The sequence below is a fragment of the Aristolochia californica genome, unplaced genomic scaffold (genome assembly GCF_029961685.1).
Source record: "Aristolochia californica isolate CCGP_79_NKW_82.1479 unplaced genomic scaffold, dmAriCali1.0.hap1 SCAF_2, whole genome shotgun sequence".
Classification (NCBI taxonomy): domain Eukaryota; kingdom Viridiplantae; phylum Streptophyta; class Magnoliopsida; order Piperales; family Aristolochiaceae; genus Aristolochia; species Aristolochia californica.
The window spans coordinates 49,909,780-49,932,848 of NW_027181881.1; the positions used below are offsets into that span (position 1 = coordinate 49,909,780).

The 23,069-nt window shown below is 39.1% G+C and overlaps 2 protein-coding genes across 7 annotated transcripts; both read right to left on the reverse strand.

The window, feature by feature from the left end:
* Positions 1-1,996: 1,996 nt before the first annotated feature.
* LOC137955430 (uncharacterized) lies at positions 1,997-13,856 on the reverse strand. Of its 5 annotated transcripts, none has more exons than XR_011113147.1 (4): positions 12,322-13,856; positions 6,893-8,083; positions 6,595-6,782; positions 1,997-2,458 (listed from the first exon to the last, which is right to left on the reverse strand). XR_011113147.1 is itself a non-coding variant. In XM_068802364.1 (2 exons), exon 1 carries the CDS (start codon positions 13,613-13,615, stop codon positions 12,329-12,331), a length of 1,287 nt encoding a protein of 428 aa, XP_068658465.1. In that variant the 5' UTR covers positions 13,616-13,856; the 3' UTR covers positions 1,997-2,458; positions 12,322-12,328. The 5 variants fall into 5 exon arrangements, 1 of the variants encoding a protein (XP_068658465.1); XR_011113146.1 differs by having other exon boundaries at positions 6,595-6,790; XR_011113149.1 differs by lacking the exon at positions 1,997-2,458 and adding an exon at positions 5,593-6,497 and having other exon boundaries at positions 6,595-6,790.
* Positions 13,857-14,432: 576 nt separating this feature from the next.
* Positions 14,433-23,069, reverse strand: LOC137955648 (RNA-binding protein 2-like). Of its 2 annotated transcripts, none has more exons than XM_068802679.1 (6): positions 22,781-23,069; positions 16,404-16,537; positions 16,025-16,319; positions 15,874-15,935; positions 15,662-15,743; positions 14,433-15,140 (listed from the first exon to the last, which is right to left on the reverse strand). In XM_068802679.1, the coding sequence occupies exons 1-6, from the start codon at positions 22,857-22,859 to the stop codon at positions 15,043-15,045; spliced, it is 750 nt and encodes a 249-aa protein (XP_068658780.1). In that variant the 5' UTR covers positions 22,860-23,069; the 3' UTR covers positions 14,433-15,042. The 2 variants fall into 2 exon arrangements, with proteins under 2 accessions (XP_068658780.1, XP_068658781.1); XM_068802680.1 differs by lacking the exon at positions 22,781-23,069 and adding an exon at positions 18,687-18,918.

Sequence of the window (23,069 nt, forward strand, 5' to 3'; positions counted from 1 at the left end):
GTCATGAGAAAAACACTGGAGCTGAGTAGCTGGGGAGCACTACAGATTGAACGAAAAGCTGAAAAGTCTGAATTATTGAAGAAAGGTGATGATGATCACAAACCAGGTCATTTTTTTTATAAAAAAAAAAAAACGGAAATATGTTAGAAGCTGATGTCTTGCTTTTGAGCATCCAAAGAGCTGTTGTTGGGAAGATCTGGACTCTTTAGGCCCCAGAGAACCAACCACTGTCCTTTCTCATTGGTCCCATCTAGGAAAATTACATCTGATATATGACCGAACTAAGGAGATCTATTCTTTCTATTCTTTCTTTATCAAACAAGTGTCCATTAAAGCCGTTTACAGGTGACAAGAAACCGGTATCCAAAGTAGTATTGGGTTAGGATCTGTCCTTTTAAGGACCCCCACCCCCCCCCCCCCTTCACCCCATGTGAAAGGGAGCTCTGGCTGATGGTGGCCCGTGAGAAGAAAGGGGAGGGAGGAGGAGGTCTGAAAATTGTTTGGAAAAAGACAGTAAAAAACTGTATTAAAAAGACGACACATCTTAATTAAAAAAAACTTTAGTCGGTGAAAAATTAGGATTATATGTTATATGGAGATGAATCACTAATCTTTGCGGAATGGAAATTAAACGATGCTACAGGGTTTTTGAGTAAAAACAGTAGAAGATCACTAGCGATATTTAAAAGGAAGAAGAAGATATCTAGCAATAGGAATCCGAAGTTGACAACGAGCATGGTGAATCTGAAGAGTGTTCTTAATTCTAGTTGCACCTTTGGGTATCTTGTCAAACTCTTATTTGTGGACTTCACGTTCTATTTAACCGGGGTTAGGTGAGTCTTCTCGTCACCTGGACATGGCTCTCTCTTTGTGGAACAGTTTCAAGCAACTCCAATAAAGATTTTTTAAGAAGAAAAAACCAAACCCAAACAGTTAAAAACTTGCGACCAAACACTTTTTACGTTAAAAAAGCATAATGATTTTGAATTGGAAAGAGATTACAATGCATAAAAAGGCTATTGCGATCAGAATGAAATTGGTCATAAAATGTTGTCTTTGATCATTTTAGTTCAATATGATACTGTATCTGATCCATTTAAAAAATCCGAAATGTTCTGTATGTAACTACACTGTCTCAGTCGCCATCTAATAAAGTCTGAGAGAGAAGAAAGAGGAGCAGCCTGTCGTGTCTGTGGAATCAATCATCGTGCTGTGAACAGAATAAAGTTAGTAAGATTCCCTTGTCTCAAAGACTAATATGTAATGAAGGTACACTAGCCCTGCAATACCTCCATGCAACTAAAAGACGTCTGCATATCGATGCCAGCATAAAGACAAAGGCGGCTGCGACCACCTGCCCTGCTCTGCTCCTCACCCTTTTCTCTTCTTTCCCTGTTCCTCTTATCGTAACATAAATGTCATTGGGATTTATTTACTGGAGTTTCCCTGTTCCTTTTTTTTATTTCAAAAAATCTTATTAGCGATCACCGATCACTATCGATTGCTAGTACTGCCCTTTGAATAGTGCCCTTTGGATAGTGAAATGTGCAGCTTTACCCTGTCTGATAATTACGTCGATGGCGATGTATGTAAAGAAAATCCGGATATTCGTTATGTTTCACATTAAGCATAAAAACTGACCATTGAATATCGGGTCATGATTGTGTCAAGGTCATGATTGATGCTTGAAAATGCTAACCTGGACTTTGTGACAACTAAGCTCTTACTTAGTCCAATGTATCCAGGCAAAGCCGTAGACAGATATGTCTAAAAATTAATACTTGTCTTCTCTGCATCATAACATGGAATTTATGAGAATAGACATTAATTAAATTAAATAAGAAGCTGATAAAAAAGGAGCAGTGATGTCAAGCCAAAATAATGCAAGCTTTCATCCACATAGGATTTCAAAGTTCAGATACTTGCATTTCTTCGACAGAGACGCCTTAAAAACAAATATATGCTTTCTACTACGACCATTGAATAGCCAGGAATAAAAAAAATGTGCCATAATGTGCAAAAGTATGCTAGCTAAGATGAAATCTACGAGGCTCATTGTCAAGGAGAGAATATTTACTAGAAAACTATACAAATCAGCTTTCTGGGGAAAAAAAAAAAAAAGTCGAGAGTGAATCCTCCTCCTGCATTTACTACTAAGAATATCTGAGTCACAATACCCAAACTTCAGAAAAAACAACAGGGCTATTCTCTTAGACACTAACCACTTGTACAGTAATCAGAACCCCACTACTTCCTAACCTCCAGAAGCAATGACATGTTAGCAAAGGCCAGTCTGAATTCAAAAGTGCACCAAGAAAGCAATTCCAGTTGTAGTATACACAAAACAAAGAATTTGAGTCACTGTGCCAAAGCTGGGAAGCTTGTTATTTCTGAGTCCTAGTATTTTCTGGTAACAACACTACTATACTAACGGATAACTGAAAAAAATTCGTTCCACCTGCAAAAGGAAAAACCTTTTGTCAGACAGATTTTATATCAAATTAATAGTTGGAGTGCAAAAGAATGCAATTCCCATGCCATAGTTCGAGAGCTACACCATAGGACCTATGTAATGAAGTAGGTATGCAAATCACAACAAGATGAAATAACTTACAATTTATCAGGCGTCCTCTACAGACAGTTTCCATGTACCATATTGACAAAAGATGTTCAGAAGGACAATAAGATTATCCATTTTTCATTTTCCAAAAAAAAAAAAGATAAACATATCAATAGCAGCACAGAGTAAAAAGAGCAACAAGCTCATAATATCGACATGTCACTGTTCGAGGCAAGATCAGAATATCCCTCAAGAGCATGTTCCAGGTTGATGAGAATTCAATACCCATTTCTTGCAGACAAAACCTTTTTCTTTTTTTTTTTTAAGACAAGGCGCACAGACCATTTTTCTGTACCTTAATTTTATGTTTACAATCTATTAATTTTAGTGAGTAGAGAAATAAATCTTTTTAACAAAAAACTTATTGTGTTTTAGGGCTATTTTTCAGCTGTTCTTTCATTCATTATACCAAATAAAAAATGCAAAGAATGACCACATAGTAGGTTATTTTTAAAAAAATTTAATGATAAGAACACAACGGCACTCTTGCACCTCGTCTTCTTTTGTATGCTTAAATTCAAGGCTCCAAATACAGGTCCTCTGCAAAAGAATCTCTTTTTCTTGCAATATATTTTTTCTATATCTCAACATTCCTTTCCTTTTTTCTTTAATCCTTTTCCTCCCTCCATAAAATTTAAAATTTCACTTTAACTTCCAAACAAGGACATGCATCCACCATTTAGGAAACTCCTTACAATAAACCGCCTCAACAGATTGCTCAATGGACTAACCAAGGTTTCAATTTAAAAGAATCTCTTTGCCTCATGCATTGTTTTTTTACTTTTTTGTTTTTATTCAATCGTATTGCCTCCAGCAAAAAGACACTTCTTTGCCTCCGCCATTGATTGCTCCTGTTTCTTCCGGCATTAAAACAATTTTACATGAAACACCACTCCATCGACTCGCAGCGTAGTATCGTGTGATGAGAGGTAGCTCTATATCACTCTCCACGTGCCGGACTGGAGGTTCCAGCCACTTAGAGATCATAAGTTTCACTTCTCTTGCACTGATCTTACTTCCATCACTGCCATCATCACCGGTGCAAAGGCTGGCGCACTGGAAAAGTCTCCCCGGCTGTCGACCCACCGTCGCCGAAAGTCTCTGCCTACGGCTTCCGTGGGGTGTTTGGCAAATCATGAGAAGGCCATTCCGGCACTTACAGAAGCTCCGTTGCTGCTGTATCTTGGTGATTTCTGGTAATCACCCGGAATAACAGAGTATCTTTCCGTTTATTTTTGAAAGATCAGTCCGAGATCATCTTCATCCAGCCTGGTAGATTGTAATCCAGAAGATTCTCTTCTCTTTGCTGTTATTTTTTTTTCATGGAAACTCCTCTGACATTCCATTCTGCTGAGGTTCTATTTTTACCGAGGTTCTGTTTATGCTCGACCATGGTTCTACAAGAGAGAATAGAAGGAGAAACTAATCAGTGACTTAAACCCAGCGAACCAAGTTGACTCTGACAAAAGTTGTTGATTCTTCGCTGGTTATTTCCCATTGCAGCCGTGTTTCCGTTTCTAGAAGTTCTTATTGAAAACGGACACAACAGCTTTCCTTTTTAAAAATCTTGGAAAGTTGCCTTCGCTCGAAAGTGATCTTCTCGCTGCTATATTTCCAGCCAGCATCCAGTATTATTTTCGTAGCTGTCGTGCTATCTAGCACTTCTATTCCGAACCCGAAATCACTGTCGAGTTGCCTGAATCAACACTGAACCTTCTGAGATTGGTTCGGCCGAACACTTCTCCAACAGCTCATCACGACATCGGGATCGCTTTTACTCTTGCTATTCTATTTCTGGGAAGATTTCCAACTGCTCCTCCAGGTTCGCTGGCCTTTTCTTCGCCAGCTTCGGCGACGACGACGCTACTGTTTAGCGCCGGGGGAATACAAAGGCATTGTAGCCAGATTCATGTTTCCTAAGTTAGGAAACTTTATAAATCGAGCGCTGGTTCAGTGCCTTCCCAAACTCAAACCGGGACTCGTCCGAGTCAAGCTAGTGAACCAGCAACCCAAGGATCACTTGGTTATGTTCCGACTAAGTCAACTCGGGTTCGGGTCAACTGACTTGGCCCACTTGTTTTCTGCATCGGTTATACGAGTCGGGGTCCTGAGTTCAATACATATTTCTTCCGCGACTCGGCTATATTAGTCTACTATTTAACTTGGTGCGACTCAGTTCATTTTCTTCTTCTTTTTTTTTTGCTTCTTTTTTTATAAAAATGTAATCCATTAAAAAGGCAAAAAATTACAAAGAGATAGGGAGCAGATCCCTAACAACAAGATGTTGAAGAGATGCTCCCTGTTTGGCAAGCACATCTGTTGCCGAATTTGCAGATCTCAGAGTGTGAGACCAAATACAAGAAAATAATGAGGTAATCTCTAAAATCTCCTGGAAAATTTCCCAATGCCTCCATGGCGACTCAGTTCCTTTTCCCTAGCTAGATTATTATTTTGAAGTATTGGCAACTCATATTCCTTGGTCAGCATATTATTTGGTGCAGATACTCGCATCGGATTATTTCATGGGTCCTTTTACAAGGATTTTTATTATTTGGTACGAGTTATTGGGCCCAAGCCCATTTTAGCTGCTGCTATTGTGTCTCTTTGGATGAGACATTATTATTGAAGGACTTCTCAATTGCTGATTTTTATTAGCATTGGCTATTCTGATGATGAAGAAAGCCAAGGTGGCCACAGAATATTATCTTCTGGGTAATTACCCATTACCCCCCTTCATTGGTATTTATTAATCCTACCATTTAAGAGTCAGTCCTGTGGAGGGACACGATGATAGAGGAGTTTTATTACACTTCTGAGCACTACGTATAGACCCACTACCTAAAAAAGATAGGTGTGCCCTACATCCAGCATGAGTTATGACTGGAGTATGGAGCGATGTCATACGGATTGGAGTGATTTTACTCTCACTTATCTTATGCCAGTTGGGCCTCATGGAAGAGACCACTAGCGTGAGAGGGAGTGTTGGAAGATATGGAGGACTACCATTTTATAAGAAAAAATCATATACACTATTTGCAGCAAACCAAGCGTTCATGATGTTCTCTCACCACCAACTTGAGGGGGAGTGTTGAAAGATGGGCCCATGCCCACACAACTAGGGAAAGCCTACACATCCAAGTGTGTAAGAAGATAGGTTCAATCCCATAAGACCAATGAAGGCCCCACACATCCAAAAGATAAGGAAGATGGGCTCAAGGCCCATAGACCAAGGAGAAGGGCTACAGGCCCATACAATGATGGCAGAATGGTAAATAAAGAGTCATCTTGTAGAAAAAACATTGATGTAATTAGGTTAAAGTTCTAGAGCATTATTGTAATATTTTAGGATCATTAATCTATAAATTGAGATTTAGGGGGAGGGTTAGGACAATAAGTCCATAACCTCTTTTTCCTCCGATTTTCTCCCAATGGGTGTTCCTTCTTCTTTCTCCATGAGCAGAATCTATGGAGTCTTGAAAATCAACATTTACTTTTTGCCACTTCAATGCCCAGAAAATATTTCAACGGTCCCAAGTCTTTACTTTGAAAATGTGCAGACAAACGAGATTTGGTATTCTCTATGCAAAAAATATTACTCCCAGATAATATAATATCATCTACATAAACCAAAAGCACCACAATCCCAAAGGACCTCTTCACCACAAATAGGGAGTGATCACAATGAACTCTAGAGATACCGCAACTTGGCTAAAACTTTCAAACCAAGCACATGGACTCTGCTTCAGCCCATGAATCGCCTTCTTAAGTCTGCATACTTTTATGTAACATATTCTGGAGGTTACTCCATATATAAATCTTCTTCCAAATCACCATATAAGAAGGTGTTTTTAATTTCCAATTGACATAGGGACCACCCCTGATTCACAGCAACTGAGATCAAAATATGTACAAACGACAAACAAGTAACAGACGAAAAAGTTTCAAATACATCAATACCAAAGGTTTGAGTATACCCTTTCGCAACCAACCGGGCTTTATACCGCTCAATAGAACAATCTGCATTATACTTGATAGAGTAAACCTAGCGGCAGCCAACAACTTTGGCACCAGATGGTAGATCACATAGTTGCCAAGTGTACCGATCTGTCAAAGCATCTATTTCAACACTAATAGCTTGCTTCCAATGAGGAGACGAGCAAACCTTCTACACTGAAGAAGGGATAGTGCAAGTAAAAATGGACAAAGCAATTTTTTTATAAGAGTCAGATGAGGAACAAAAAGACACAAACTAAGATAACGAATATTGCGTACCTTTACCTTTCCTGACATCCTTCCAGAGTGCAATAGGAAGATGTAGATCATTACCTCCAAAATCTTTAGACAAAGCAGAGTCATGGTCCGGTGAGAGAGTCGGTGGTGATAGTTCTTTCTGACATTTATATACCTGTAATGGTTTCTCAACATTGACAACTTGTGACGGTCTAACGGGCTCATCAACTGGTATAGGGATAACCGGTGCTGATTCAGGTGAGACAACAAGATCAGAAGGTAAAGACAAAGGAAAAGAACGATACATCTTCAAAGAAGGTAACATCAACGATACATCAACAGACACATTTTTACCCCTTCTGTGTACGAGAGTAAACTAAAAATACACACTTAACTGCTCAGGGAGATAACTTATCTTTGGAAGACCCAAATACATGAGCAAAACAAACACATCCAAACAATCGAGGAGAAATAGCAAATAATGGCGTGGATGACAAAAGAATCTGCATACGAATTTTTCCTTCTAACACAGATGAGGGCATTCTATTAACCAAGAAATAGGTTGTAAGAACAGCAACACTCCAATAAGACTTGGGTACATGCATATAAATCATCATTGTCCTAGCTACCTCCAGTAAATGGTGATTCTTACGTTCAGCAACGTCATTTTGCTGAAGGGTAAAGACACACGATGTTTGATCAATAATTCTCTACTCTTGACAAAAGACCTAGAATTTATGACTCATGAACTCAAGGCTCTATAGACAAGATACGAAACAATGCAACAAACTGATTTTTTTTTCATTGAAGAAAAAATTGAATAAATCAAAGGCTTCTGATTTTTCCTTAAGAAGGTAAATCCAAGTACACTTACTAAAATCATAGATAAAGGAAATAAAATACCTATGACCAAACTGACTAGTCACAAGACAAAGACCTCAGACATCTAAGTGTACAATCTCAAATAGATGGCTGGTTTTATGAGACGAGATTGGAAACGAACTTCTGTGATGCTTATCAGTTGACACGACTCGCACTGAAAGGAAAAACTCAAAGGAAGGTGTTGAAATACTTGAGTCAGTTTTGTTGCAGACCGATGACCTAGCCGCAAGTGCTACTGTAGAGGAGCATATGCGGTATGTAACTCCTGAATATTATTTTGTCGATGGTTCTCTAGGTAGTATAGCCCATCTCTCTCACGAGCAGACCAATCGTCTTCCTCGTTGCGAGATCCTGAAAAACACAATGAGTAGGATCAAATGTAAGAAAGCAACTCATGGAATTGACTAACTAACAAACAAAAAATTTAAAGGAAGCTTGGGAACAAAAAACACTAACTGAGGAGACAAAAAGTAAGCCAGAGTAACATTGCCTACTCCTTGAACATGAGAGATAGAACCATCTGCAAGATTCGCATGTTTGCCACACAAAGACTTTTAAATAAAAAAAAATGACAACATACCTGACATGTGTTTGGAGGCTTCTAAGTCAAGAACCTAGGACGGTGACGAGTGAACATGATAAGCTGCCATACTTGAGTCAACACTGGTAGAGCTAAGAACTGGGATAGAAGCATGAACTACAAATGTTGAGGTCAAGGCAACAGAGATTTGGGCCATGCGCTGAGCAATCTACTGTTGTTGTTGTATCAATTGTTGTATCTCATCTAGAGAACCCAATGTAATCGACATAGAGGAATCTAAACTCCCACTTCCACTATCAAGAGTTGTACAATTAGCCCATGCAAGCTTCCCAAACTTAACCCAACATCTGTCAGAATAATGATTATTTTTGCCACAGTGAACACACTTCCTTTCTGATTTACCACCACCACATCCTCTACCTCTGCTTGGGCCCTCTCTATCTCAGCCTCTACCTCTACCTCTACCTCTACCTCTACCTCTAGAGGAATCTATAGGGGCTGATGTAGTGTTGAAAACATTAAGAGCAGTGGTTTCCTTTATCTTACCTCATTTACCTGTTCCAAGCACAATAGTCTTCTTAGCCCTCATAATCCAACTAAAAGTGGTAGAGAGTAGGAATTTCATCTCAAACTAACTCATGGGCTGTAATAACATCAAATTATGCACCTAAACCATCCAAAATTTTGCAACAAGCTGATTTTTTAGTTTTCCCAACTCATTCTCATCCGTAGTAAACGGATGATATACATTGATCTCTTGCCATATGCCCAAAAAAATGCACTATAATATTCCGTAACAGTTCAATTTCCTCCTTTTAACCCCAAAAAGTTTGTATACAACTCATAAACTCAAGAGAGATTACTCTCCTGTGCATATAAAGATTCTAGAGACAATCAAATAGCCTTTGTTATCTCACAATTCATCACTTGATTTCTAAGAGTTGAATCAATATTATTGACAATCCAAGTCATAACTTGACTATCCTCTGCCTCCCAATCCTCATCTGGAGGCACTAGAGGATCATCTCGGATAAACTTCAACTTCTTTCTACCCTTAAAACACATTTTGACAAACTTAGCCCAATTAAGATAATTAGACCTTGTCAACTTTTTCGAAGTAATCATGATGGTATCATTTCCATCAAACCCAGAATTTCCTCTAGCCAGGATATAAACTTCTCCTATCTCAGCCATAATATTGATGTATGATCACACAATAACTAATTTAAGCTTCCAGACAATTTTCAGATCTATCACCAAGGTAGGTCCCACTCACAAAAATCAGAGTTAAGGCACAAAAATAGGATATGCGCACTTCAACAATCCAATAACCAACAATTCACAACTATTTCAACCAATATCAGCAAAAGTAGTAGCAATTAGGGCTGGTGTCATCAATTGGATGATGATGCAGGCATCCAACACTAGGTTGGGTGACGCAGATCTCAAAAAACCCAATTAGGGCAATCAAAGTGTAGAGAATCCTTCAATAATTCATAAAGACCAATAACCCTAAGGTGAAGGCAAAGAAAGAAAGAAAAAGGTTAACTTTGATGAACCAGCATAAAAAACATGTAGTTTTCCTCCTTCTAGCAGGTTGTCCTCCTCAAAAATGGCAAGAATATGCAATAAAATGCTCCCAACAATGATCTATTGCTCTAATACCATGTAAAAATCAAAATGTGGGTGAAGGAAGAGGTGAAAATTGAGAGAAAAATGACGAAAGTGAAGAAGAGCTTTTTGAAGAACCTGAATGGTGTCTTTGGGAACTGTGCACAAATTCCCAGAGTCCTTAAATAAGTGTTTTGAGTTACAAATGATAAAAATGCCCCTATACACTTAATAAACCTTAATCTCCTTAACTACACATCCTATATACTTGAAAATTTAGCCACCAATGTAATTTAACATGCAGAATAAGATTACATAAAGAAAATTAACCACTGATGTGGTAAAATGACTAAAATACCCCTAGATGTATTTTCTAACAACCTCAAACCAGATTTGACTACAGTTTCTCATTTCTCAAAAAGAAAAAATAAATAAATAATAAAATATTAATCCAACCCTTCACCAATATGTTTTCTAGTTGACCTAGAAGTGACCATTATGGTGTATTTAATCTTAAGATGAAATACTGAACCCCTCTCTCCCTCTTGCTAAAGTCAACTAAGATTTTGCCTGGACTTCAGCATGATCTAACTCTTGTCTGCTAAGAAAGGTCAAGCCTTATATCCTCTTGTTTTCCGGCCCTTTGCCAACATGACACTATGAATCAGGGGCTTACTACTCTTTTAAGTTCTAAACATGCCAGGGGATTAGGTAAACTTCCCGTGTATCCCCTGTTACTACCAGCGATATCTTAATAAACAGATCAGATGCAAACAATCAATGGCAGCTTGATATGTCACTTAGTAGCAGTATCAACAGAGATTCTATGCACAAGGAACCTGGTACCACATCTCCCAGGGGCTAATAGGAAAATCAATTTATTGGCAGATATGCAAGAAGCACGAAATATTGCTCACTTCCCACTTACTTTATTTCACAACCTAAAAATATCTACCTAATTTCTTATTCATTAATCAAGTCCCTCTTTTATATTGCTTATCCTCACTACAAAACCTCTTACCATTTCCAAAGTGATAAAAAAAATAAAGAACAAATATGGCAATGCCAACCATGAACTAGCAATCGAGACAATCATCCAATCACAAAACCACAGATCATAGAATAACTCCAATTCTCACTTATCAACTTGAAGATTATTGACGACAATTGAACAAGAAGCATAAAGATACTAACTCATACAACGGCAACTCATGTATGCTAGAACCATAGCCTAAGTAGGTGAACAGAAATATATAATCTGATCATGTAGATCTTTCCATTGGGGTTAAACTCATCAGTTACGCAATTGTACAGCCTTGAGTGAAGGAACTTGCTTCCTTCTTCTTTTTTAAGTTCTTTCCTCAAAACTCAACATAGACTTCAATTGAGATGGAAATTTTTGTCAGTGACAATCTCCTCACCAAGACCTTTTCACTCGGATAGACAGGAAAAGCCCTAGCAGTCTTTTAAGGCTATGTACTTGGCACCTAAAAAATAAGTAACCAACTCAACTTTTCCTCTTAACTCCCCATTGATCAAATTCCTATGATGATGACAAAAGGGCATGTAACCAAAGGAGAGAGAGGGGTTAATCATTCTCAAGCTACATACCAACAAATTTACCATGAGATCAACCAAGTATATATTTTTTTTTTATATTGTGGAGAGATTTGTCAACGAAGTTTATGCAATGTTCAAGAAGGAACATACAACTCTGCAGAAAATGCACAATCTGCTTAATAGATTGATTAGTAAAGCACTACGAGGAGAAAAGATATATGTTCACAACATTTTTTTTTAAATAATAAAGCAACACAACTTTTCCAGCGTTAAACCTCCAAATTACCATTCAAAAAATTGAGAAAAACTAACAGCTACTTTAGACTAGGCCCAGAGAGAAAATACCAAGGATAAAGCTTCTCAAAAAATTTCCTTCACCCAACTTGTTCTAAAGATTTGGCAAAGGACACAATGAAAAAAACAAGTTTGAAGAAAAACAAGCAGAATCTTACCAGGGATGCAAAAAACACAAAAGAACATATCATAGTTCACTTCAGCTGTTCTAACTTGACATTGCCTCGTAAGAAAGCAGCACAGTTTGCCCAAACAATGCATTGCCAAAAATCGCAATTTCAACTTCTGTAACACTTATTACTTTCCGGTGACATGATCAAACCACTAAAGGCACAGAAGAGGCAATAAAAGAAATGTACGTTAAGATACCCACCTAAATGCAGGAGTCTGGAAATCATCCGCAGAATACAGATATACCTGACACGGATACTTGAAACAAAATACAGCCCAAGCTTGTAAATGCTACAATATGCTATATGAAAAAGAAGATGTTTTATCCTCAACCATAAACCCAATCTTTCTCATTTTATTTAACTGGAATAAAACAAGTGGGAAATATATAAAAGATACCCCTTAGTCTTACCCTGTTCTCAGAAATGCTGTCCAGAGTGCCCACTTGAACATGCAGGAGCTGGAGTGGGAATTGGAACAGATTGAATGGAACTGTCCGAGAAGGTCCTTGAAGCGCTAGCATGAGTCTGCTGGAAGGGCGGTAAATCGGGGGCAGAGTCCGCTGTATCAGATGTCACTTCTTCAGTCAGAGACTTCTTAAAACACTTCCGAGTATAAACTCTATGACACATCGAGTCCCCATCTACAACAGCTTTTACACTCGAATTCTTTCTCCTGGAATACTTCCTCAAAAACCGTTCATCCTCCTGAACTTCCACTTTCCGCAAGGACGATGAGTCACCATCATCTCCCGGCACAGAATGTGATCCTCTACAATCAGAGGAAACCTTAGTCTCCGAATCCATTAGTTTCAGATTGGAAGCAGATACTGAATCCAAACTGTTATCATCTTCACTAGATTTAGAGACTTTACTGGAACAAGTTGCCGGACCCAGAATCCCAAACTCATCGTCTTTACAGTTAGAATCTTCGGACCCCTCCGACTCCTCTGAACGTTCGGGACTTACCAGGCGTGATCTCTTAAATATCCTAGGCGAACTATTGATAGCACGATGCAACTTCAAAGCCAATTCTTTATCGTCGACCATCGGAGCACAGAAATCAGAACCATTCGCAGTTTTCTCTCCATTGCCAGCCACCTTAGCGATATCTAGGGCGCTTTGAGCCGCCTCCGCAGCACATTTTGCCACAAAGGCCTTACGTAGCGCCTTCTTTTTGGCCTTTTCGGCGGCCAAAGCCGCTTTCTTGGCGCTCAATTCCGCATCCTTCACAACATCTTCAAGCGACCCGCAGGAACTCCCAAGAACCAAAACCCTAAAACTAGGAGATATTTTGTTGGAAACAGTGCGAGGAACCCAGCAGTCGACACAAGTGAAAGACTCGAGATGAGAAGCCGCGACGCAGTGGCGGTGGACGAGGCGGGCGCAGGAGAGGCAAGAGACTGTTTGGACCACGCAACCACCATCCGAGGAAATCTGATCAAAACAATAAGAGCAGACCTTGGAGGAGTGAACGGCAAGGAGGCAGTTAGGGCAAAGGAGGACGAGGCGCCAGAGGCTGTCCAAGGCCTGAAGAGAGAGCGGCGCAGGATCCTGGCCACATGCGTGGCAATTGGAAAGGTTTAGGGTTTTGCATCGCAGTTGCAGGGGATAAGAACCGTGAGACGACATATCAGAGAGCGGTCCGCGATGATCAGAAGGCGGAGGGCCGCCGGTGCGTGAGGTCTCCTCCGACGATTCCGCCATTCTGGGCAGCAGCGCTCACAGCCTTCCCGGAGAGGGTGTCGAAGATGTGAACGCGAAATGAGCTAGACATAGAATTCAGCTTTTTTGGCTGGAACGGGTACGCCATCCCCCTCCAGCCCTCGCGCTACAGACAAACGAAATGCCAGATTTGTCGGCATCTTTTCATGAACGGCTACTCGTCTAATGCGAACTCATGATACGTATATAGAAATCACGTAAATCGTTCTCCATAAGACTTGGGCATGACTCAAGTCTTAAACCTCAGGAAGAGCTCCAAATTAAAAACCCTAACGCAAGAGTCAAGAACCCAAAGTACTTCATTTGGAAAAGGTCAAAAGGTCCTTCATTTTGGAAAAGGTCAAAAGGTTATTTTAAAAGCCTACCCGTTACAATTCGTCCAGTGATGATATCTGCATGCAGGGCACGTGGAACCCCTTACTTGCTGACATAGAAAACGATGAGTATAATAACAAAGAAAAACAAGATACTAGAATCACGAAAAAGACAAACAAAAGGAAGCAAAAATCTCAATAAGCTACACTATATAAAGAGTAGTTAAAAAGGTAAAGAGTTCCGATAGTTTTTTAATACAAACGAAGACGAGCGAAGCTGCTCTGGAGACGAAAGTTACGACCTTCAGTTTGACAAAAATCAAAATAAATGAGGCACTTTATGAGGAGGCTACTAAATAAGCTGTTACTTCAGCGTCGAAAAAACCTGCTCTCTCTTCTATGTTTAAGCTCTACCTAGTCAAACAAAACATAAATCATTATCTTAATAAAATATAAACCACACCGAATAGCTTCGACTTAAAAAACGTTTTCTTCCACTATTTCTTTTGTTTTCTCACTCCAACGACAAGATGATGCTTGTGATTTGTTATAAGATCGCAAAAGTAGATAAAAGTAAAGGGTATCATGTCATTAGGTACCAATTGGGAAATGACCAAACCAGTCGGTCACAACAGTCCAAGGCGTATTACGTCCGCTCCCAACCAACAAGATTACAGAAATCCGCTGTAAAAAGTTCGGGAAGGTCTGAGATAACGATCTTCTAGGTCTCCCTTATCTTGCCCTTGAAAAATAGCACACTGAAAAACACAAAAACCGCGCAGACAAGTAGGAGCAAGACCAAACATGCAATAAAGCAGAATGCAGCATCAACATCTAACTATTATCGTACAAACTACTACGCTGAAGAGAACTAAATAACAATTCGTCACTATGTCGAATTACTGTAAAAAAGACGTTAACCATCTGCTCAAATAGTATATCTCGTAACAATAATAATTTGAGCAGGTGACTTCGCACTCGTAAATAACTTGACATGCTTCAGCACGAACTATGTTAACCGAAAGGGTGGAAAATACGCATCTATCTGCTTTTCTCTGCTCGTAGTGAAGGCCGTCATTTCTTAGCTAGGCTTATTTATCGTTTGCCGCGAGGACCTGATCTTGGACCAGGAAACCTAGCAAATTGAAGCCTCAGATAGTGGGAATCTGGGTCGTGATCATCCATTCTATAACCTGTGCAACATGTCTGAATTAGGATATTCCTTTCTTTCTCTCTTTTTCTACTAATAAGCTAATAACAATTCACGAAGAACATTGATAGCATGGATGTATCCTAGGAACGCTAAAGCCATCATGCAGTAAACAAAAACTACCAATCCTCTAAGAGGTAACGATCACCTGCTTCATGAAAGAGACAACATACAGATTAATCACACACAGTTGACAGTAGTAGGAGCATTCCCAGAAAATTGTTAACTAAAGGAATCACTTCGATAGGAATATTATCATAAACTGATCATTTTTGTGGGTAAAGCCATCTTTGTCTTGAATTTATTACTCTAAGGAAACTTAGATGTGACCCCTATCATACCCGGAGTCATGTGATGTACTAATGTCATCCACAACTCTTGGCTCGTTTAAGCAGTTTGATTAACACGAAGTTAATAACAAACTGAAACAAGTGAACAAAAAAAAAAAAAAAAAAAATCAAACCTGGAACATTGCAAAAAATGTGATAAAGAAGAGCCACTTACCTTGCAAGGCACTCAAGGCAGTTGCTGCACAGGCAGGATTTGCAAAGTCCACAAAGCAAAGGATAAGTGGGTCTCCACCGTGCTGCACACCAATTGAGCAGGCCATTAGAATACAAAATAATAGCTATGAATGAAAGAATCGACTGACATAAATCTAGTATAATAAACAGAATAAGCCAACATCTTTATGATAGTGGGCTTATTGCACTTACATGTTTAGGTTCTTTGTTGACTAGTCTCACTTCTTTATAACCTAAAAATGGGCGAAATATATCTTTGGGCAAGTTAAGGAATAAACAGTGACAATAACTTAGAAAGAAAGTACAGAACGATAGTAAGTTACAATTTTTTTTTTCAGGATACGAGCTACTTCTCTCTTTGTACTGTCAGGGGGGAGTCCCTCCACGAATAATGTGCTTGAAGCATCCGGTGGGAGAGGTGGCATGTCACGACCAGGCCTAGCAACAGAATCTGCAGGAATGGGGCCACCAAACCCCATGTTTCTCCCATTAGGTGCCATATCAGAGCCCATGTGCCCAGATCCACTCATCACAACAGACTCTCCCATGGGGAGACCAGACATGCCTCCTCCAACACTCCTACCCAATCCAGATCCCCCAAAATTACTCGCTTCACCACCTCCAAATGAGGGGACTTGCTGCCAAAAAGGATAAAGTGAATATTTATAAAAATATTTTGACATCCCAAATGCCTAAGCATGACGAGGGGTTGAACATGATACCGTGCTTTGGAGATATCGATCATATGAAGCACCAATAGATTTTGTATCCTTCAACATACGTGGTGCACCGCGATCATCATCTCTCGGCAAATAATTGAGCATCTCATGACCAGAAGGTGCACCAGAAGGAACATCTACAGGCATTAAACAACTTAGAATTAACTTTTTTGGCAGCACAACATATAAAATAAATCAAAGCAAGAAGTACAAGTTGTCCCTGAGACACTACACAGAACCAAAAGGAAAAGGAAAAAAAACTAGATATACTGAAACGTGGAATAACATTGAGAGAAGAAGACGACATACAGCAGCACCATGTTTACCACTCAATAAAATTTAACAAAATCTAGTAAAACTTTGTCCTAACAGCTTTCAGCTGTAAAGCCTTGAAGATCACAAGCTCTCAATTAACCTCACCTCGGCTTATGTTGTCACAGATATAAACAAAAAATTTCAGCATAACCAACAGCAAATAGCACCATTTCCCAACCACTAGGAAAACCCAAGAAGCAGTAGCAACAAGATAAATAGAACCAAAAGACAAAAATCAGTCTAGCCCCTAGTGATACAATTTAGAATGGAAAACTAATTACTCATCTTTCAACAGAGAATATTTGGTGACTTAATCCTTCATAGGATTTTTCTATGCCGGGAACAAAGCACAAACAAACTGAGAAGATCTGAATAATATAATATAAAATCTAGGAAAAACTAGGAGGAGAAAAGGAAATATAGAAATTTCAGGTTACAAAAATTAACAGCAGAAGTAATCTAGAAACAAAGGAAATTGTGGTAAAAAGAGAAAATAAAATATAAGATAAAGGACAAACAGATTATAGACAGAGTAGAAGGCAATGATTTTGATCGTTCACTCAAAAACTTTAAATCAAGTGTTTACTAGGTTTCTTCACTAAAGAGCAGCACAGAAGAGACAGTGAAAAAAGTAAAATAGAATGTGTAGAAAAGGTATTTCAAGATCAATAGTCCCATAACCAAGTGAAATAACACCTAGAAAATGAGATGCTGTTTCTTTAAATAGGTCAATGCACTAAGGGAAAAATGTCAAAGATAGTCTAAAATTAGTAATTAACTTGACTTAGTATTATATGTCATATCAAACAGAAAGAAGAAAAGCTTCCAATGATTACCAAAGTACTCTTTGCATGGAACAGAAGTTCATATATTTGTAACAACAAAAACCATTGTCAAATTCAAACAAGATGTACCCAGCAGAGAATTCAGCTAAACGAATAAAAGGGAAAAAAAGGTTTACATGGTATAAAACATCAACTTCTTTAGGTCAGAGCAAAAATGTTTCAAGAACGTAAACAGGACATGAATTTTTAAATAATGTCTAGTGAAGGTCTAAGACAACCACAAGTTGTGTTGGCCTACTCTATATTAAAACGTGATTGTGGCATGTCCCTTCTAAATGATCAAGCCACATCCACCTAAATCAGACGTAGGAGGGATTTTTTTTTGTTTAAATGGGGGGGAGGAAGAGAGCAACATTTGAACTTGAAAACAATAGGAAGGAGAGGAGGAAAATTAATGCACCTACCGTTAGAAAAAAAAAAAAAAAAAAAGAGAAGAAGTAATAAGGTTCTGATGATGATGAATAATAACTAGGATATTTTGACCAAGTAATCTATGGCCTTCATTGTGGTATTTCAGTTGTTAATCTTTTCCATTTTGAGAGAGTTTTTAAGACAGTGAATTTGATCAGTGTAGGAAAACCAATGGCGCAAAGCCAACTTGTTCAAACAGAACCCATACTTAACTACACATTAAAAAGTTTGTTATCATTCATTACCTTTATTAAAACTTGATCAAGGGTAATAAAGTGATAAGGTACTTGTTGGTGGGTAAGGTCCATCAATCTATAGTTGTACATGTGTTTCACATCTCAGGCTAGTTGCATAAGAGTGAGAGTTGGTGATTGTGGGAGAATAGTCCAACATTTTTAGGACTATGTGTGCACATGGAGTGGTTTAAATAGGAAACCCACAACAACCCAACCCACCAGAGGCACGTTCAGTCCTTCACCCTTTACAAGGTAGGACTGTGAGCAAAAAAATCAGCACAGCTTCAGGGTAGAGACAAGTTCCCAAACCCCAAATAGACAAATCTTATCAGAATAGTACCCTTTCATATATTTCATAAAAAGACTCATTTCTAAAATTGAGAGAGGGTATTTGAGGAAACAGAATTTTTGCAAAGACATTGGACAGCTAACAGGTTATTTGGGGAAAAATATAATCATCAAGATGAGCCAAAGATCACCTTTTCATGCAAAGTGTACTCGTTCATGACATTTGTTTACTTGGTACCCGACTTGATCTGGTAGCTTAGTTTCGTCGGAGGCCATTGCCAAATCCAAGGAAAATCTTACAGTGGTCTGCCTCTGTTGTTGTATGGGTCTTCTGGGGACAACAAAAAACAGTAGAACCTTGATAGTAAAAGCGGTTGTATGAGTGAAATAATAGAGCATATAATCCATTGATGGTTCCTTGGTCCTAGCAGAAAGAGACTTAGCTTAAATTAAAATGGAAGTTCAAAGGGAAATTTTGTGCATCTGGATTGACCATGAAGAGCAATTAGTCTGTTCTGATACGCTGGTGTTCATCAGATAGAAAACACCAATGGCACTGAATTATTACAATGTGATTTGCCACTTTTGTAGTTCTTTTGATGATGTGTAGTCTGATGTTGTTCATAGTGCAAGTTTTATAGCAGATACTTTAGCTACTGATGGGACCTCACATGTTTTTGAATGAAGAATTCATTATTGAAAGGAAAAAGCACCAAAACAATGGAGGGAGAGAACAAAGAAGGCTAAAGGGGCAATCTGTGGTGACTTGGGATTATGGCTCCATGGTCACACAAGAAGAGGGGGTAGTGGGTGCATGCATGTGATATTAACATTCTTAAAAAAGGAGGCAATCTGTGCCTCACAAGAAGATGTTGAGGACCAGTAAAGCCAAGTGAGTGATTCCAAGTGAGATGTCCCGAGCCTCATCCATTTTCTGACCAAACGTCCAATGAGGATCAAAAGCCAATATTGTCCAGCCAATAACCACCTTAGAATCACCTTCAACAAGCAACAGGCATCAGGTCAGGTTTCAAGGGGAACCTGACCCGACCCAACCTGAAAATCCCGAATTCGGGTTTCAGGTTGGGGACATGTTTTCTCAAACCTGACCTGCAGGGACAAAACGGGGACATAAAACGGGATATGGACGGGTCGGAGATGGGGCAGGTTTACGGGGACCCAACCCAACCTGAAAAACCCAGGTTCAGGTTTCAGGTTGGGAGTAGGTTTTCCCATAACCTGACCTGCAGGGATGAAACGGGAATATAAAACGGGACATGGACGGGTTGAGGAAGGGTTGGGTTTACAAGGATGGGGCAGGGTTTAAGGGGACGGGGCAGGGTTTACGGGGATGGGGCATGGTTTACAGGGACGGGGCAGGGATGGATCGGGTTTACAGGGACGGGGCAGGGTTTACAGGGACGGGGCAGGGATGGATCGGGTTTACGGGAATGTGGGGACGGTGATCGGGTTGGGGTCAGGTTTTTTTCGAGTTCGGGTTTTGGGGTCGAGCTCTGGTTTGGGGAAACACAACCCAACCCAACCCATGCCAACCCCTTAAGAGGAGGTTAAATAGATATTTTAAATATTTGAAAAAATTCAATTCATGAAGCATAGCCAAGACTTCAGCTTCCAAAGAGTCTTTCACACCAATGGGCAAGGAGTAGGCCAGTAAAACACATCCATTGAAATCCTAAATAGTTCCACCAGTACTAGCCAGACCTGGATTGTGCAGAGAATAAAAATCAACTAAAGGATTTCACATCTGAGGGTATCCATTAAACATTGTTTGGCAGGGTTTAAGCTGAAAATTAAGAAAATGATGTGCAATGACACCTAAGAAGAAAACCCAGGAACTTCTCTAAGACCTTTGAGACTTGGACCAAATTAAAATGGAAAGGCAAGTTTCAATGATTCCTCCAAGAGTTCTAGACTTGTTGGAGAAGTGAGGTCATTACAAGTGAACCATAGGTTCCAAGGAACAGCAGCAAGAGTCAATCTCCACAGTATTTTGCCAACCCAAGGGAGAGATATAGCAAGACAATGGACTAAAAGCTCATTGAAATAGTTTGGAAAACCAAAGTGAATCACAAATCTAGTAAAAAATAACCACACCTGAACAGCCATGGGATCTCTCTTCACCATCTTGTCAATAGGAACTCCCTTCCCATTGATGTAGGCAGGAGTTTCCAAATAATTCACAACTCCTCACCACTAAAGTTGTAGTAAACTGATACCAAATCAATACACCTAGTCCTATTTTAAACTCTTACTGGAATAGTGCAACATGAGAACTTTATGAAACAAAAACAAACAGATTCGAAAAAAGAAGACCAACAAGCTGTGCACAAAAATTTTCCAAACAAGCACAGTCCACCTTACTCCTACCATTACTCCAGCCATTTCAATTCTTAACAGAATCTTCCTAAAAGTCAGTGTTGAATAAAATCAAATATCAAGAGTAAAAGAAAAAATACCACGCTGGTCCAAGGATGGACCAGCTAACCTGAGCTTTAAATACATATAACCAAAACTCAAAATGATGGGTTCTGTATCCAAAATATTATGCACAATATTTATAAAGTTTCTACTCGACTGGCTTCTGAGATATAGACCCACACATCTGGTGAAGTTCATAAGTAACAATAAACTCATACATAGTCCTTTTAGCTGTCCAGAATATTTCCCTTCTTACTTTCAGTAAATAAATAAATATATACCTTCTTTCTATGTTTTGAAGCATAATTCCATCACTTAAGTAGAAACTGCCAATCCCAAAGTCCGGATGAAAGCAGAAGGTTCCTTTAGGTCAATAACCAGCACAAAAACTTGGTCAAACATGACACAGTTAAAGAGGAAATACCAAAAATAGGATTACAGCCTACCAAAATGTCCACTGAAAAATGAAAATTTAGTCCCCAATATAGCAGAAAGTAACCATCTGGGTTTAAGGACCGTGTGATCACAATGGAACCAGAAATGTTTTGGGTTTATCAATGGAGCACAGTCTATAAAGCTTCTGGTACACATTTTAGCATCACCAGTCACACTGGTGACTAGACCGAGAAATTGTTCATATCAGTTGAAGCACATTAGTTCATCCATCTCTTATATGTGAAAGAAGATTCGCTTATGATCACAGGTATCATTCCAATTATGTCAAGGTCAAGAAGAAATTTTTTTAAGGCAAAAAAATTTTATTAAAAAAAATAAGAAAACAAAAGCAAACCATTTTCTAAAGGACAAGGCAGAAATTAGAACAAGAACAAAAAGAGTTAACTAAAGAGGTTGGCATTCTGAATGTACCATTTGAAAATTGTGAATGAAGGAAGTTACTTCCAACTAGAGGAAGCAGGCTGACATCCATGCAAGCATGTAAAATGACCTTCAAAAAGTTGAGGCCACTCTTGAAAAATCGTTAGAGAGTCATTGGTGTGTGATATCTATCTAAAGCGTAGATGAATTGTGTGTAACGTAGGTATCTATGTAACTGATTTCCATGTGGGATATCTATCTAAAGTGTAGATGAATTGAGTGTAACTTAGGTATCTATGTAACTTATTTACAAGTAAATAATGATAATACTTATTATCACAACTTATTGAAGTAGTGGACCCAAATTGTTTTCCTTCTTATATTATGATTTTTTCACAGCCCTTCATGATTCACATCCATCCAATTTGATAATAAAGTGAAATTCCACATAAAAGATTCATAAGTTTATTACAGACCCTTTAAACTCACAACCAACTTCTTAACACCTAAAGTTTCAGGTCAGAGTTGCAAGAAGGGCCGCAACAGTAAGCCTCAGGAGGTGTTGATGACGGACAACACCGTCCAACTTTACTAAATAGAACCAAAGTCACCTTAGTTAGCTAAGTTAGTTGGTAACCAGCTTTCAACATGGAAGTCATTCGGAGTGCTACGAGAATTGCGAAGATTGTCAGCAATATACCAAGCGAATCCGTGAAACCGTTTCCAAAAAGCACCTCCAGTTCCCTGGACAGTTACATTTTCACATAGGCGATTCTCAAACAGGAATAAAACAAGAACAATCATAATAACTACGATAGAAAAGCGAAAGATTAAAGAACGATAAAAAGATAGAACTCTCAAAACAATGAAAACTTGACCAAATAAAGGAATAATTACTATAACAGTATTAGAGTAGCAGAACGAAAAGAAATGCAGAGATTCCAACCCCACGGCGACGAGAAGCTTGTGCTTTCAACGCCGTTACTCTCTGAGACTAGATAATAATTACAGTAACAGGTAGAAATCGTACCGAAATCGGAACGGGGCCGCTTTTGCATGGGCATGGAAGGATGGAGAGGCGGCTGCCGGTTCCAGTAGCCATCCGCCATGACTTCTAGGACACGGAATTTACAGGGTAAATAAACACCTAGAACAGGAAAAATCGAAAGAGTGCCGGAGCAGAGGTCTCGAAGAAGTGCCGGTGCAGAGGTCTGTATTCCGAATCTCTGATAGCTTAAACCCTAGTTAGTTTTCAAATTCTCAAACCTTTTCTCGCTTCTTTCTGCTGCTCGGACAGCCGAGGGTATGTTTTAAGAGGG

Excerpts from the sequence above, each read along its gene's own strand:
- LOC137955430 (XM_068802364.1), bottom strand. The coding sequence starts at position 13,615 with ATGGCGGAATCGTCGGAGGAGACCTCACGCACCGGCGGCCCTCCGCCT.
- LOC137955648 (XM_068802679.1), bottom strand. The coding sequence starts at position 22,859 with ATGGCGGATGGCTACTGGAACCGGCAGCCGCCTCTCCATCCTTCCATG. Across the intron at positions 16,320-16,403 it reads ATCGATATCTCCAAAGCACG|CAAGTCCCCTCATTTGGAGG; the intron begins GTATCATGTTCA and ends CCTTTTTGGCAG. Across the intron at positions 15,141-15,661 it reads TGCCTTGAGTGCCTTGCAAG|GTTATAGAATGGATGATCAC; the intron begins GTAAGTGGCTCT and ends CATGTTGCACAG.